Genomic DNA, 13532 nt, shown 5'->3' with positions numbered 1-13532 from the left:
GTATCTATATGCTCACCCTAGATAGACTTAGGTAAACTTACTTGTAATAAAAAAACCTCTTGTTAGTCAATATGATTAGTTGTTGTAAATTTAAACTCTTCATTTTGTTTAAATATAAATAGAAAAAAAAAAAAAAATCAGAAACAAATTGTTTTCCGTTATTACTTACTATAGTTTTTACTAAACCAAAGCGACAAAACATTTCACGTAACTTTGATATTACAAAGCCTGAAGTAATAGATTTAGGTTTAAAAATTTCCACCCATTTCGAGTGAGAGTCAATGCATACAAGCAGAAAGTAACCTTTTGTGTGAATTCTACTCCATACTGCTTCAGTAGGAGTCCATCGAATACAACTTTTAATTAAGTTTTCAAAATCTATGTCTGTCTATCTACGTCTAACTATGCTATTGCATTGTTAGACGCATCTGTTGTTAATACAATAGACAAGTTCGGATTGAAGTCCGTATTATTATTAAATATTTTGTTTAATAATGTTATAAGCTTTTTGACACTTTTCAGACCAAATGAATTTAACATTTTTTTTTAACAAATTATATAGAGGTATCATTATATTTGCAAATTTATTTATAAATTTTGAATAATAATTAACCATACCAATGAATGCTTGTAATTCACTAACATTGCTAGGAACCGGTGTATTCAGCACGGATTAAATTCTCTCTTGATTCTTGGTTAAACCATGTTTATCAATGGTAAATCCCAAATATGAAATTTTTGATTGGAAAAATACACACTTTGAAGAATTCAATTTTAGTCCTGCATTCTTTAATGTGCTCAAGACTAATTTTAAAGTTGTTAAATGTTCAGACAATGTTTTTCCAGAAACGGTTGTCATCCTGGTAGACAACTACAAAAGGAATACCACATAATAAGTTTTCAATGGTTTTTTGAAAAATTGCGGCTGCTGGTTTCACTCCAAAAGGCAACCTTTTAATTTCTAATGTACCAATATGAGTTGACCATGAAGATAGATCTAATTTTGTGAATATTTCACCACCTTGTAAAGAAGCGAAAATTTCATCAATACGAGGTAAAGGATACTTAAAATCTAATAAGTGTTTATTTATCGTCACTTTATAATCCCCACATATTCGAATTTCACTATTTCGTTTCAAAACAGGAACTAATGGTGTACCCCAGTCTGAACTATTTACAGGTTCTAACATTGCTTTTTTTAACGCATCCGCTAAAGAAAGTTTTTCATCTTCTTCACATAATCTTTCAAAAAGATTCTTAGGCAAGCCTATTATAAATCGATCCAAAATAAATGCATTTAAATGTTCCTCAAACTTAGAATCTAACGCAAGTTTTTTTACACGAGCAAACCATTCTGATACAGATTCTCTCTCATGTTTGAAAGCTTAATGGAACTTTTTTCGTTCTTGAAATATGATAGTTGGTGGAGTGTAATGACTCTTAAGTATTTCGCAAAGCTCTTTGTAACTTTTTTGAATTGGTGAAGTTGGACTGCACAAACTATGTAAAATGCTGTACGGCTCAGCACCGATCGCTTTCAGTAGAATCATATGTTAAATGATTTGTTACACCGGAATCTATGTACCAATGCTTGCTTGTACTGTTGCTAATATTCTCACATTTTTTCTCCACAGCTTTTGTGCATACTTGAATATTTTTACTCACTGTACTCATAGCAAAATTGTTTTTGTCATTTTTACTTTTTTCCATATTCGCGAACATTATTATTACTAAAACGGTTTTTCTTAAAACAGTTTTTAGCGAAATGTCTATATACCCCGCATATGTAACACTTAACGGAGTGTGCTGTTTTTTTTATTTTTTTATTTCTGCCGTTGTTATGTAAATATAACTCGCTGCCTTGTTCACTAGAGTCAAAGTTCACATCTTGTAAGAACACATTTTTAACATTATCAAGCGTCACTTGTTGGTTCGAGTTTACCACTGTCATAACAAGTGGTTTATATTGTTCTGGTAAACCTGCCAGCATTAATGACGCTGTTAATTCGTCATCAACGTTCAAACCAGCATTTCTAACTTTTAAGAATGTCAAAATCATTTCGTTGACATATTCTAAAGTTGTGTTATGATGTTCGAGTCTTAAATTTACCAAATGTTTTAATAACGCGATATTCCTGGTAATGCCATTGTCTTCAAATGCAGCCATTAACGCATTCCTCGCCTCCTTTGCCATGCCTGCAGTAGGTATGTGGCTGAAATTGCATGGCTAATCCAGCAAACGTTTTTTCATCAATTTCTTTATCCTTTTCAACAGTTACACCATCTTGAATGATTTTCCAATAACCTTTGATTATAAGCTCCGACTTTACTTATCTTTTCCAAACGTCAAAATTTTCTTTTCCAGGAAATTTTTCAAAGTTAAGTGAGCAATGATGTGTTGGAAACATTTTTCACAAAGGAATTGTTAATTTGACACAGTATATTTTTTCACAATTTCACAAAGAATAAATAAATAAATATCATTTCAATATGTCAACTTAAATATTAAATATTTTGAAATGCCTTGAATGTACTGTAGTGCCGACTTTAATTAACTCTAGATTTACCAAGAAATTTTTATACCTATTTATACCTATTCAAAATGACTGGTGTTGAAAAATAACGTTTTGAGTGTGTAAATTTTGTATGTGCTTATAGCATGAAGTTCTGATGTTACTTTAGATTGTAACATAAGTGTCTTCTGTTATCGTCATGACAACGTGAGAATTGCTGGAATTTACATAGCGTCATCTCTCAAGCTCTTTGCGTGAAATTATGCTATGATCAGCAAAAATAGTACAGTATTTCTTTTCAATGTATGTGTGTCATGGATTCTTAGGAAGATGATCAGGCGATATATAGATGCGTGTATCTTCTTAATTATTTACAGTATCGTTTATTGTTACTGTCTGTGCCACTTTGAATTTATTATGTGTGATTGTTGGGTACAGTGGGGCAATTTGGTGGAGGAATATTAGCGTTAATGCTATGTAACTATATAAACTTGTTTTTTGTTGTTTTGGTCTATTTCTCGTTTTCCTTTCTTCAACGTTTTTCTTATTTTCAACAATTTTCTCTTCCAGATCCAAGTTATTTTCAGTGATTTCCGAATCACTGTGTCTGCTGTTTGTCGTTTCATATTGTTTTCTATGTCACAAGAAATCATAACATTATCTAATTCATTTGAATTTTTCGGCACAACCGTTTTTGGACTTGGAAACCCTATGCAGAATGACTGACTTTCATCTGCAATTATTCACATGAATTTATTCACAAATGAATTTTTATGAAATTTTACATCCCTTGCTTTTATAATATTTCGTTTTGAAGAGTCGTATAATCTATAACTCTTTGTAGAAGTTTCATAGCCGATCATTTTGTATACAGTTCCTTTTGGTGCAAATTTGCCTCCGCTTCTGTTCTTTTTTAGCACGACCGCGTAGCATCCAAATGTTCGTATGTGATGAACAGATGATTTTCTCACAAACCACATGGGGCTACATTCAGCAACACCTTTGTATGTGATCTATTTCGCAAGTAACAGGCGGTGTTTACAGCTTCAGCCCATAAAAATTGAGGTAGACCAGAATCGAATAATAAACACCTTGCCATTTCTACGAGTGTTCTATTTACTCTTTCTGCTACACCATTCTGCTGAGGACAATGGGTTATCGTCGTTTGATGCAATATACCTTTTTTTCAAAAAAAGATATAAATTTTAAGTTTACGTATTCTTTACCATTATCAGCCCTTAATGTTTTAATTGACTTTCCAATCATGTCTTGAGCTAACAAAAGATATAAAATATAGTGAACCACCAAGTAATTTTGTTTGAAAAGGTCCACACAAATCACTATGCGCCAACTCAAGTGGCGCTTTTGTTTTTATTTGAGCATAACTTTTATATGGTTTCGCACTTATTTTACATACACCACAAGTTAAACACTCAAAATCACTGGGCATCTTTATATTCAAACCAATTACCATCTCTTTATCTGATAATTTATTTATATCATTCGCATTTAGATGTCCATACCGCATGTGCCATTTTTTATAATCATTTTTTGTATACGAACTTCCGCATTATTTTTCAAATTTTTCGAGTTCAAAATTAACTAAAAAGATTCCATCTACTTCATTTGCTGCAAGTAGTATTTGTTTCTCTTTATTTTTAACGATCGCGTTTTTTCTTCCAAAAAAAAACGTATTTCGTATTTTCAGATTTTAATATTTTGCTTAACATTTAAGAAGATTAAAGAGAGTTGTGTTTGCATAGTTTGTCTTAACATATAATGTTCCTCTCCCCTCTGCATATACACAGTCACCTGACGCCAACACGATTTTCTGCTTCCACTTCTCAAGTGAAGACACTTCGATAAGAAGTGTCGTGGTTTTTGTTGCAGTCCGCAGTTTTTTGAAGTAAATACCAGCAAATAGGCGCAATATTAAATATAGAACTGATAAACACTTGTAAGACTAAAGCACTTATCGGGAGTGATAGCGATATCGGATTTATTATAATTAAGGCAGAACAAAAAAAAAAAAACATTTTTGGTTTTACAAAGCAGTTTTTAATTTTTAGTTTGTTCAATTGCTTTTACCATATGTAAACAAAACAACTGAAAGAGACAGCAATCAAATCCTAAAAGCTCTAAAGCAAAGTGTTGCAAATTCATAAACAAATTTTTAAACTTTTTTGTGTTACATCGAGCAATTGTGCAGTTGTGTTCGCTTAAAATTAAATTTATAAATTAATTGATAGAATATTAATAATAAAATATTTACAAAAATTTATTACTTTTAATTTAAACATAAATAAATACTAAATAAAAAAAAAATAAAAATTAAATACTGATTTAATGCCAGTTGAACGATCGCCTCCACCAGAGGGCAGTAATCATCGGCAGAATGAGGAAAATAATTTCTATGTGCCAATAGATGCCGCTAACTACAGTCAACAACTTGCTGCTCTTGCCAAAACTGTAAATAATGTTCAAAAACTCCAAACAGGTATGAAAAGTTAACTAGCAATGCTAAATAATGAAAATATCCAAAAGATACGCTCTCATTCTACTAGTGAGTTAGTTGATAAAAACATCACCCCTTCGATTAAGAAAATGGAAAAATTTATTACTGAAAAAAGAACCGTAGTTAGTCATTCAAAGAGGCAAAGAGAGAGCCCTGAAAATTTTAAAATTCTCAAACAAAAGAAGTTAGAGTCATACTGGCTAAGTAATGATAATCGTTTTGAAATACTTCCTGTGGATGAAAATGCAAACAATTGTAATGTAGACCAAAAAAAAGATGAAAAAATTCCCAAGCCACCACCTATATTTGTTGACAAAGTTGATAACATCCACCCATTGATAGCGATACTTAATGCCATCGCGTGTGGCATGATGGTCTTTATATATTAAAAATGGCATTACCAGGTAACTTTTATATGTTTTTACGATCAAATCTCTCAGAACGTCATTTTTATGTAAAGTTTGAAGATCATATCTCATCAGTTCACTGCATAAAAGCTGGAGTACCACAAGGCAGCGTCTTAGGTTCATTGTTAAATTTAATATTTACACATGACTTACCAGCAAGAACTAATATCTTCACTGAGACATTTGCAGATGACACGGCAATCTTAGCTACATTCAAAAACCCAATAACCACTTCTTTGATGTTACAAGCCAGTCTGAATGACATATCATTTGGCTTAGGCATTTGCGTATAGAAGCAAATGAGTCCAAGTCATCTCATGTCACTTTCACACTAAGAAGAGCAACTTGTCCGGAAGTAAAGCTCAGCAATATTGTGGTACCACAATCAACTGCTTCAAAATACCTCGGAATTCATCTAGACAGAGGTCTAACGTAGAAAACGCACATATACAACAAAAGGAAATCACTTGGTATTCAATTAAGAAATATGTCTTGGTTGATCAACCAACACTCCTCTCTTTCTCTGGAAAATAAAATCATTCTCTACAACTGTGTTTTGAAACCTGTTTGGTCATATGGCATCCAACTGTGGGAAACAGCTTCAAATTCAAATATTGAAATATTACAAAGATTAAAATCTAAGATTCTGCAAATGATAGCGAACGCTCCGTGGTACATCCCAAATTCATCGTGACCTTTATAAAGTACTTGTTAAGGAGGAAGCGAAAAGCATCGCTGCCGCATACGCTAATCGTATTAGATCGCATTCAAACAATTTGGCTTCAAATCTAATGTCACACCCTCAACTATTCACAAGAATGAAAAGAAAAGCGCTAATTGATCTTTGTACAACTTAAAACTGAAATAAGTTTTTCATAGCGATGTTTCAAAGCGGACATACGCAGCACGACTATCATTTATGTTAATAATGTTATTAAAAATTTGCGGAATATAGAATTAGTTTTAGATAGAATACAATTATATATAAAATATAAAAAAAAAATATCGTTACGACCGGCTGTAGTACGGCTACTGTAATCAGTATAATTGCAAGTAAAATATAAAAGAATACTTCCACCGAAGGACATTTTCAACCGAAGGCATAGTAGACAAAAAGAACATTTCGAGAAGTATTCAAACCAAACTTATCTAAATACGATCGGTTGTTGTACGCCTGCTGTATATGAGATAAGTTTCTTTAATAACAGCTTCGAAGAAAACACAATCAGTGCAAGATGTGTACCAGGTAATCAAAGACATCTACTCTACTCCGGATAGATTGGTATTCACCATAGTGATATTATATCTTTTTTTTTTTTTTTGAATTATAGAATTTTAACTATAATAAATTATAAACAGAAAATTAAGTAACGTCATTGAATATGTTGTGTCCTGTTATTAAATCTGCGCCCTCAGATACCGCTCATGGCACGGTGACTAGCCCGGCATACTCGCCGGTGTTGGGGTAGGGTTCTTGACAACTTAGGCATCGCTGCAAACAACAACAAAAAAAATTTTGGGGGCATATATTATATTAAAAACTATAGTATCTAATTATATTCATACTAGTAACCCCCGATCCTCTCTTCTAAACTTCATAATTTTTTTTTCTCTTTTTCTGCCTAATAACTAAAACAAATAACTTATTCTACAATCACTTCATAATCTTTTATTAATTTATTTTTTTTTTATCCTATAATCTACCCCTCACCTCATAATATTTCATTAAAAAAAAATAAACAATAATAAAAAAAAATATAAGTAAAAAACCTAGCTGTATGCGATAAAAAAAAATTTATTAAAAAACAATGAAAATCATCCCTTCCTCAATGTTCACCTTTTACTGTGCCTTTTTAAACTTTAAAAAACATTCATCAAGGAGCACTGGGAGAGTTCGACTCCCATTAGCGATAATGACAGCAGCGGGCGTTGGATGTCCTGTTCTGACTTTGCTGGATCCTACGCTGCCTGTTCCTCCTCTGGGGAACTCTGCAGTCCTCATCATCTTTAGGATTTGTCCCTTCCAAATCCGGTAAGGTGTCTGGCAGTGCCTGGTCACGATTGCGGTGGTGTGTCATGTTTTCTTTTTGTGAAATAAACCCACACAATGAGAAAAAATAAAATAAAAAAAATAGTTGCGTCGCTTCACCTTAAGGAGATTAATATGGCCACTACACTACTACTACCCTTTTAGCCTTAATGAGTTTTACTCAAAACACATTATGGTCGTGTGCCTAATGTTTGTTGCATTTACATAACCATGTAATCACCTAAGTAAAGAAATAGAAAAGAAAATAAATAAATTTCTTTATACTCATGTATATATAACAATAACTTTTCTTTTATTAAAAATTCACAATATCAATACAAATAGGAATTTTATTTTACATTTCTGTTTAATAATTACAGATTTTAATTCTATTTAAAGATTACAATGTGTATATAAAAAAATTACTGATAATTATCATTTATTAATAATAATAATGTTAATAATAATTCAAGTAATTTATAATGATAACAAAACAAATTTCCATTTAGATTCACAATGGTCAGGTTTTTTTTTATATTGCCTTTATAAACAAAATATGGCAAGTAGTATGGCAAAAAAACACAATGTATAAAAAACAATATGTTGTAACGACACTTTTCCGTCGCTCTGTTTGCCCAGGTAATACTCAGGGGTTGGTTCTGGGTCGTTACAATAACATTTATAAAAATTAAGTTTTGGTTTTTAAGTTTTGATTTTTTTTTCTCTCTTAAGTTTTCTTTATTAATTTCTTTACTTAAATCTAACAATGTCTTAATAATGCTGTTTCTATTTTATCTGTATGGTATCCTATTACAGGATGTTGATTTTGATCTTGATATTGATATAAATTTTCTTTCTTTCATGCCAGCGTATTGTTCTTTGCTGTTTTCTGTAGTTTTATGTTGATTTCCTTTTTTCTACACCTGTTGTTAAAGGATTATTAGTGTTAATGTATAGGCATGTACACGCCTATATAAGTTTTAGTGACAAATTATAAACTTATTGTTTTACTGGAGAAAGGATTTAACGTGTTCACGTAATGCAAAGATTTGGTAGCAAACAGGGTTTGAATTGCTGTTGCTACTTGCATTGCTTGCATAATTGCTAACGCATTGCATATGAAAATGAAATAATAATATGCATTAGCAACAGCGAAAAACGTAAACTGGTTTCATTTTGATTGCTTGCTAATAGTCAATTTTATATTTTTGACTATTACGCGTTTGGAATATATGCAACGTGCTTGCTTATGCGTTAGCTGCTTGTGTTTTGCTATTAGCAAATGTGTATGGATTTCTTCTTTTTGTTTTTGTTTTATGGGAATGTGTACGCATTATTTCTTTGTTGGTGCATTGAATATAGTTGTGCAAAATTGTAAGTAATGTGTGTGCGTATAATTTGTATGCAATTAATATAATTTTATCTATAAATAGATTATGTTTTAGATTTTATGTTTTTTTTAATTATTAAATTTATGATATATATGATATATATATATATATATATATATATGTAACAAAGTTAATATATTCAAAATATGATGGTAAATATATTTAGTAATACAAATGAAATTTAATTATTATATATAACAAAGTTAATAGATTCAAAACACAATGGCAAATATATTCAGTAATACAAATAAAATTTAACAATTACACACGTAATAAAGTATTTAAGCACAGACGCCGTGCACACGCAAAGACAACCAGAAAAGAACTGCGACTCTGCTCAGGCACGTCAAAAAGCACTGTTGTATTTCTGACAACCAATTACCGGGTACTTATCCTCAGCTACCGACTACTTTACATTCGGCCCTCCTGACCTTCGTCGTCTGAACCAGATGACGGCAGATCCTCATTATTGTTTACGAACTTCCAGAGCTTCATATTGTCGCAGCTGGTTGATGTTACGATTGGACCTTCAATGTCAGCTGCTTTCTTAACGTCATAGCGGCCATTTCGTTTTGCTTTAATCACTTCATAAGGGCCAAGGTATTCGCTTGCCAATTTACGACCGGCCACAAATTGTGTCCGCTTAATTGCCACCAAATCTCCGACAGCATAACCTTTTTCATTCTTACATTTTTTATCATAGTTTGTTTTATATGTTACTTGCGCCTTTAAAATTTGCAAGTTAGCTTGTTCTCGTAAGTGTTGTCTTTCGGCATCAAAGTTTTCAATTGCTTCTTTTTGTAATATTTCGTATAGACGGGCATCAGCATTTGTGCGCATTTTTACTTCAAACATAACTTCAAATGGTGACTTTTTTATAGCGCTATGAACAGAAGAATTTATTGCGCTTTGTACTTGATTCACAAACTTGTACCACTTCGAAGGACAGTCTGAAGACAGCTTTGCTATGACAGATAGTATTGTTCTATTAACTCGCTCTATCTGTCCATTTCCTCTTGGAATGCCTGTTGTAGTCAAAACATGCTCGATTTTGTTTTCTTTAATAAATTCTGTAAAGGCGTTCAATGTAAAAGCTACTCCTCTGTCGCTTATTATGCGGCTTGGATTTCCGAAAATATCGCACCACTGACTTAAAATTTTAATTATTTCTTCTTGACCAGTCGATTTTGTGGCGTACAACCACACAAACTTAGAGAAACTATCGACAACCGCAAAAATATATCTGTATTGTTTTGGAATTGTCTCTATTGGTCCCAGATGATCAACATGTAAAGTGTGGAGCGGATAGTCGCCTTTATCTATGCAATTTAAATATCCTTCCTGTTTACCTAACTTGCGGTTATGTATTATACATTTAACACAATTCTTGATAAATTGTGAAACTTTATTTTCAACGTGTGGGATCCAATACTGCTGTTGGATTTCGTGTAAAGTTTTTTGAACCGCAAAGTTGCCAACCTCATGTGCATTGCGGATGATTTCTTCTTCCATCAATTTTGGTACTGCAATTAAATCGATACCATTAATATTTTTATAAATTATATTGTTAATAATCTTATAATTTTCATAATGTTTAACTTTCAAAATTTTAACTGCTTTTAAATGCTTATCCTGCATTTGTGCTTTTCGTAATCGAGCTGTGATCTCTGTCTTTACAATTAAGAGAAAAAATCTACCGGATATCGGCTCAGTGCATCCACGTGCTTTAATTTATTACCACTTCTATGCTCAACATCGAAACGAAAATCCTGTAGATACAATATCCAGCTCACCACCTCTCGTGGAACATCGGTTTTTGAAACGGTTTGTTTGAACGCTGCGCAGTCTGTGATAAGTTTGAATTGTACTCCCAAAAGATATTTGCGAAATTTCTGCATCGCTAGAAATGCTGCTTTCACCTCTAATATATAACTGTGTTGATTCGACTCTGACACTGATGCTTTTTTGCTCCAAAATAATACCGGATGCATTTTGTTTTCAAACTCTTGCATTAAAGTTGCTCCAAAGCCATATTTTGATGCATCCGTGACGAGTTCGGTCCGTGCATCTGCGCAATATATTCGTAGTACCGGCTCTTTAACAAGTGCATCTTTTAGACTTTGAAATGCATTCAACTCGATTTCACCCATGGTACATTTTTAGCAAGTAAGTTAGTAAGTTGTTGAGCAATTCCTGCATAGTTTTTAATAAAACGCCTAAAAAACCCGGTTAATCCTAAAAACGACTGTACGGCTTTAATGTTTTTTGGTATTGGAAATTTACTAACAGCTTTTGGTTTTTCTTCGCCTGGATATACTTTCCCATCTTCCACTATGTGACCCAAGAATTTTATCTTCGTTGGAAGGAAGCAGCATGTTTTACATTTTATTTTTAAATTCCATTTTTTTGCTCTTTCCAAAACTGTTCGCATTTTAGTTATACATTTATCAGCTGTATCGCCATAAATAATAATGTCATCCATATATAATTCTAAAATATCTTCATTTATAAGATCTTGGAATATATTATTTACAAAACGCATTAATGCAGCAGGCGAATTACAAAATCCAAAAGGGGTTTTATTAAATTGGAACAAATCATCTTTCGTTACAAAAGCAGTGTACTTTTTACTGTCCTCATCAATTGATACATGAAAAAATTCATTTTCTAAGTCTAAGTGATTTTTCTATCACATCATCTATTAAAGACATAGGAAAACAATCTTTTAATATCATGCTGTTTAGCTTACGAAAATCCACACATTATATTATCGTGCACGACAACGACCTGCTGCTTTACCTGTATGCCATCTATCAAAATGTCATCTTCAAACCTGCCGATTGGTCGTGTTTTCACATTACCCAAACCATATAGATTAGTATCATTTTCGAGTAATATTACGTTTTTAAAACTACTGCAAAGGCTTTTTGTAATTATTGTTACGTCCGCGCCGGTATCAATCAAAGCCGTTACTTTTGACTTGTTTAACAAAATAGTTTTAAGCCGTTCTTCTTTCACAGCCAAATTTACAAGCTTCGTATTTTGTGGACAGTTTCTAGACATATGTCCTGTCATATTACATCTAAAGCATTTCGTTTCTGATTTACAGTCTGCTCTTTTATGGTCTACAGATTCACCATTGCAGCAATGATTTTTTCTCTTCTCTATCGCTTCATTATTTCTTTTATATGCGACTGTATATTTACTTGCCTTTGCTGCATCTTTTTTTTCTTCTTTTAAAACTTTTTTATATATTTCATACTTTTCCCTTAAATTTTTTATACTTGTAGCTTCATAAAGTGCACATTTTCTGTCCGCTGGCAGACAAAGACCATCAACAATATACCGTATTAACGAGACATCATCAACGTTTCCTATATTTTTAATTCTTTTCATTATTAGAGTCTATTCATGAAACGACTCACCTTGCATTTTTTCTGCGCTGTAGCTGCTGGTGTATTTCAGCACTATTATAAGTTTTCTTAAATTCCTCAATTAAAAGCTCCTTTAATTCAACATAGTTGTTTAGAGGTATTGTTTCTTAAAAGGTCTGCGCCGTTTTTGTCATTTTATTTCTTGCATGAATATACTTCTGCTTCAGTGAAAGACCATATGCATCTGCATTTAATTTAAAATTTTGGAACCAAATCTCTACCGGCACCGTTTCACCATCAAAATTAGGCACAACTTTCTCGAATGATTCTATTCGAGACTGTATTGTTGTCCCTGCTATCTAATTTTTCCGCTAGCATTCGCAGAACTGCGCTTAGCTCACCGTTTTCATTCTTCAGCCACATTTTACCACTACATTTGTTCTTCTTTGCTTCTCCTGTTTGTCTTGTTTCTTTTCTGCCTTCAACTTCTGCTTGTGTTTTTGCTGCTGCTTCTGCTGATATTGCTGCTGCCTCTGCTGATAATTCTGCTGTCTTTGCCGATACTTCTGCTGTTTCTTTTGCTGCTGTTTTTGCTGATATTTCCGCTGCCTGTGCCGAAACTTCTGCTGATACTTTTGCTGCTATTTCTGCTTCTGTCTCTGCTGATACTTCTGCTGATATTTTTGCTGCTGTCTCTGCTTCTGTTTCTGCTGATACTTCTACTGATATTTTTGCTGCTGTTTCTGTTTCTGCTGATACTTCTGCTGATATTTTTGCTGCTGTTTCTGCTGATATTTTTGCCGTTGTTTCCAATACGGCCTCCGCTCTTAATCTGCCTTCCACTTGTTGTTTCTTTTTATATCGTGTTAAGCACCGGCTATTTGCTTCATCATTCATTATCAGTACATGGTGCGGTTGAGCCCACAAATGTAACAAACTTAATATATTCAAAATATGATGGTAAATATATTTAGTAATACAAATGAAATTTAATTATTATATATAACAAAGTTAATAGATTCAAAACACAATGGCAAATATATTCAGTAATTCAAATAAAATTTAACAATTACACACGTAACAAAGTATTTAAGCGCAGACGCCGTGCACACGCAAAGACAACCAGGAAAGAACTGCGGCTCTGCTCAAGCACGTCAAAAAGCACTGTTGTATTTCTGACAACCAATTACCGGGTACTTGTCCTCAGCTACCGACTACTTTACATCTATATATATTAATTATTAATTCATGTATATATATATAACACTTCGTTCGATAATGTGTGTGACTGACATATAGATGG

General features: G+C 32.7%; 2 protein-coding genes across 2 annotated transcripts; both read right to left on the bottom strand.

Moving 5' to 3' along the window:
• Positions 1-10986: 10986 nt before the first annotated feature.
• LOC119687446 lies at positions 10987-12287 on the bottom strand. Its single transcript, XM_038101769.1, has 4 exons — positions 12281-12287; positions 12140-12229; positions 11655-12097; positions 10987-11541 (listed from the first exon to the last, which is right to left on the bottom strand). Exons 1-4 carry the CDS (start codon positions 12285-12287, stop codon positions 10987-10989), a joined length of 1095 nt encoding a protein of 364 aa, XP_037957697.1.
• A 245-nt stretch (positions 12288-12532) lies between these two features.
• Positions 12533-13126, bottom strand: LOC119687439 (uncharacterized protein RzpQ-like). The gene has a single exon (XM_038101756.1). It carries the CDS (start codon positions 13124-13126, stop codon positions 12533-12535), a length of 594 nt encoding a protein of 197 aa, XP_037957684.1.
• Positions 13127-13532: the final 406 nt, after the last annotated feature.

Source organism: Teleopsis dalmanni, chromosome 1, assembly GCF_002237135.1.
Source record: "Teleopsis dalmanni isolate 2A chromosome 1, ASM223713v2, whole genome shotgun sequence".
NCBI lineage: Eukaryota > Metazoa > Arthropoda > Insecta > Diptera > Diopsidae > Teleopsis > Teleopsis dalmanni.
Note: the sequence above shows the minus strand (reverse complement) of the source record. Positions and strands in the feature narration are given on the sequence as shown.

Excerpts from the sequence above, each read along its gene's own strand:
- LOC119687446 (XM_038101769.1), bottom strand. Across the intron at positions 12,098-12,139 it reads TGCACTTTATGAAGCTACAA|TTTTAAAAGAAGAAAAAAAA; the intron begins GTATAAAAAATT and ends TATATAAAAAAG. Across the intron at positions 11,542-11,654 it reads TTTTGATAGATGGCATACAG|AAAAATCACTTAGACTTAGA; the intron begins GTAAAGCAGCAG and ends ATGATGTGATAG.
- LOC119687439 (XM_038101756.1), bottom strand. The coding sequence starts at position 13,126 with ATGAATGATGAAGCAAATAGCCGGTGCTTAACACGATATAAAAAGAAA.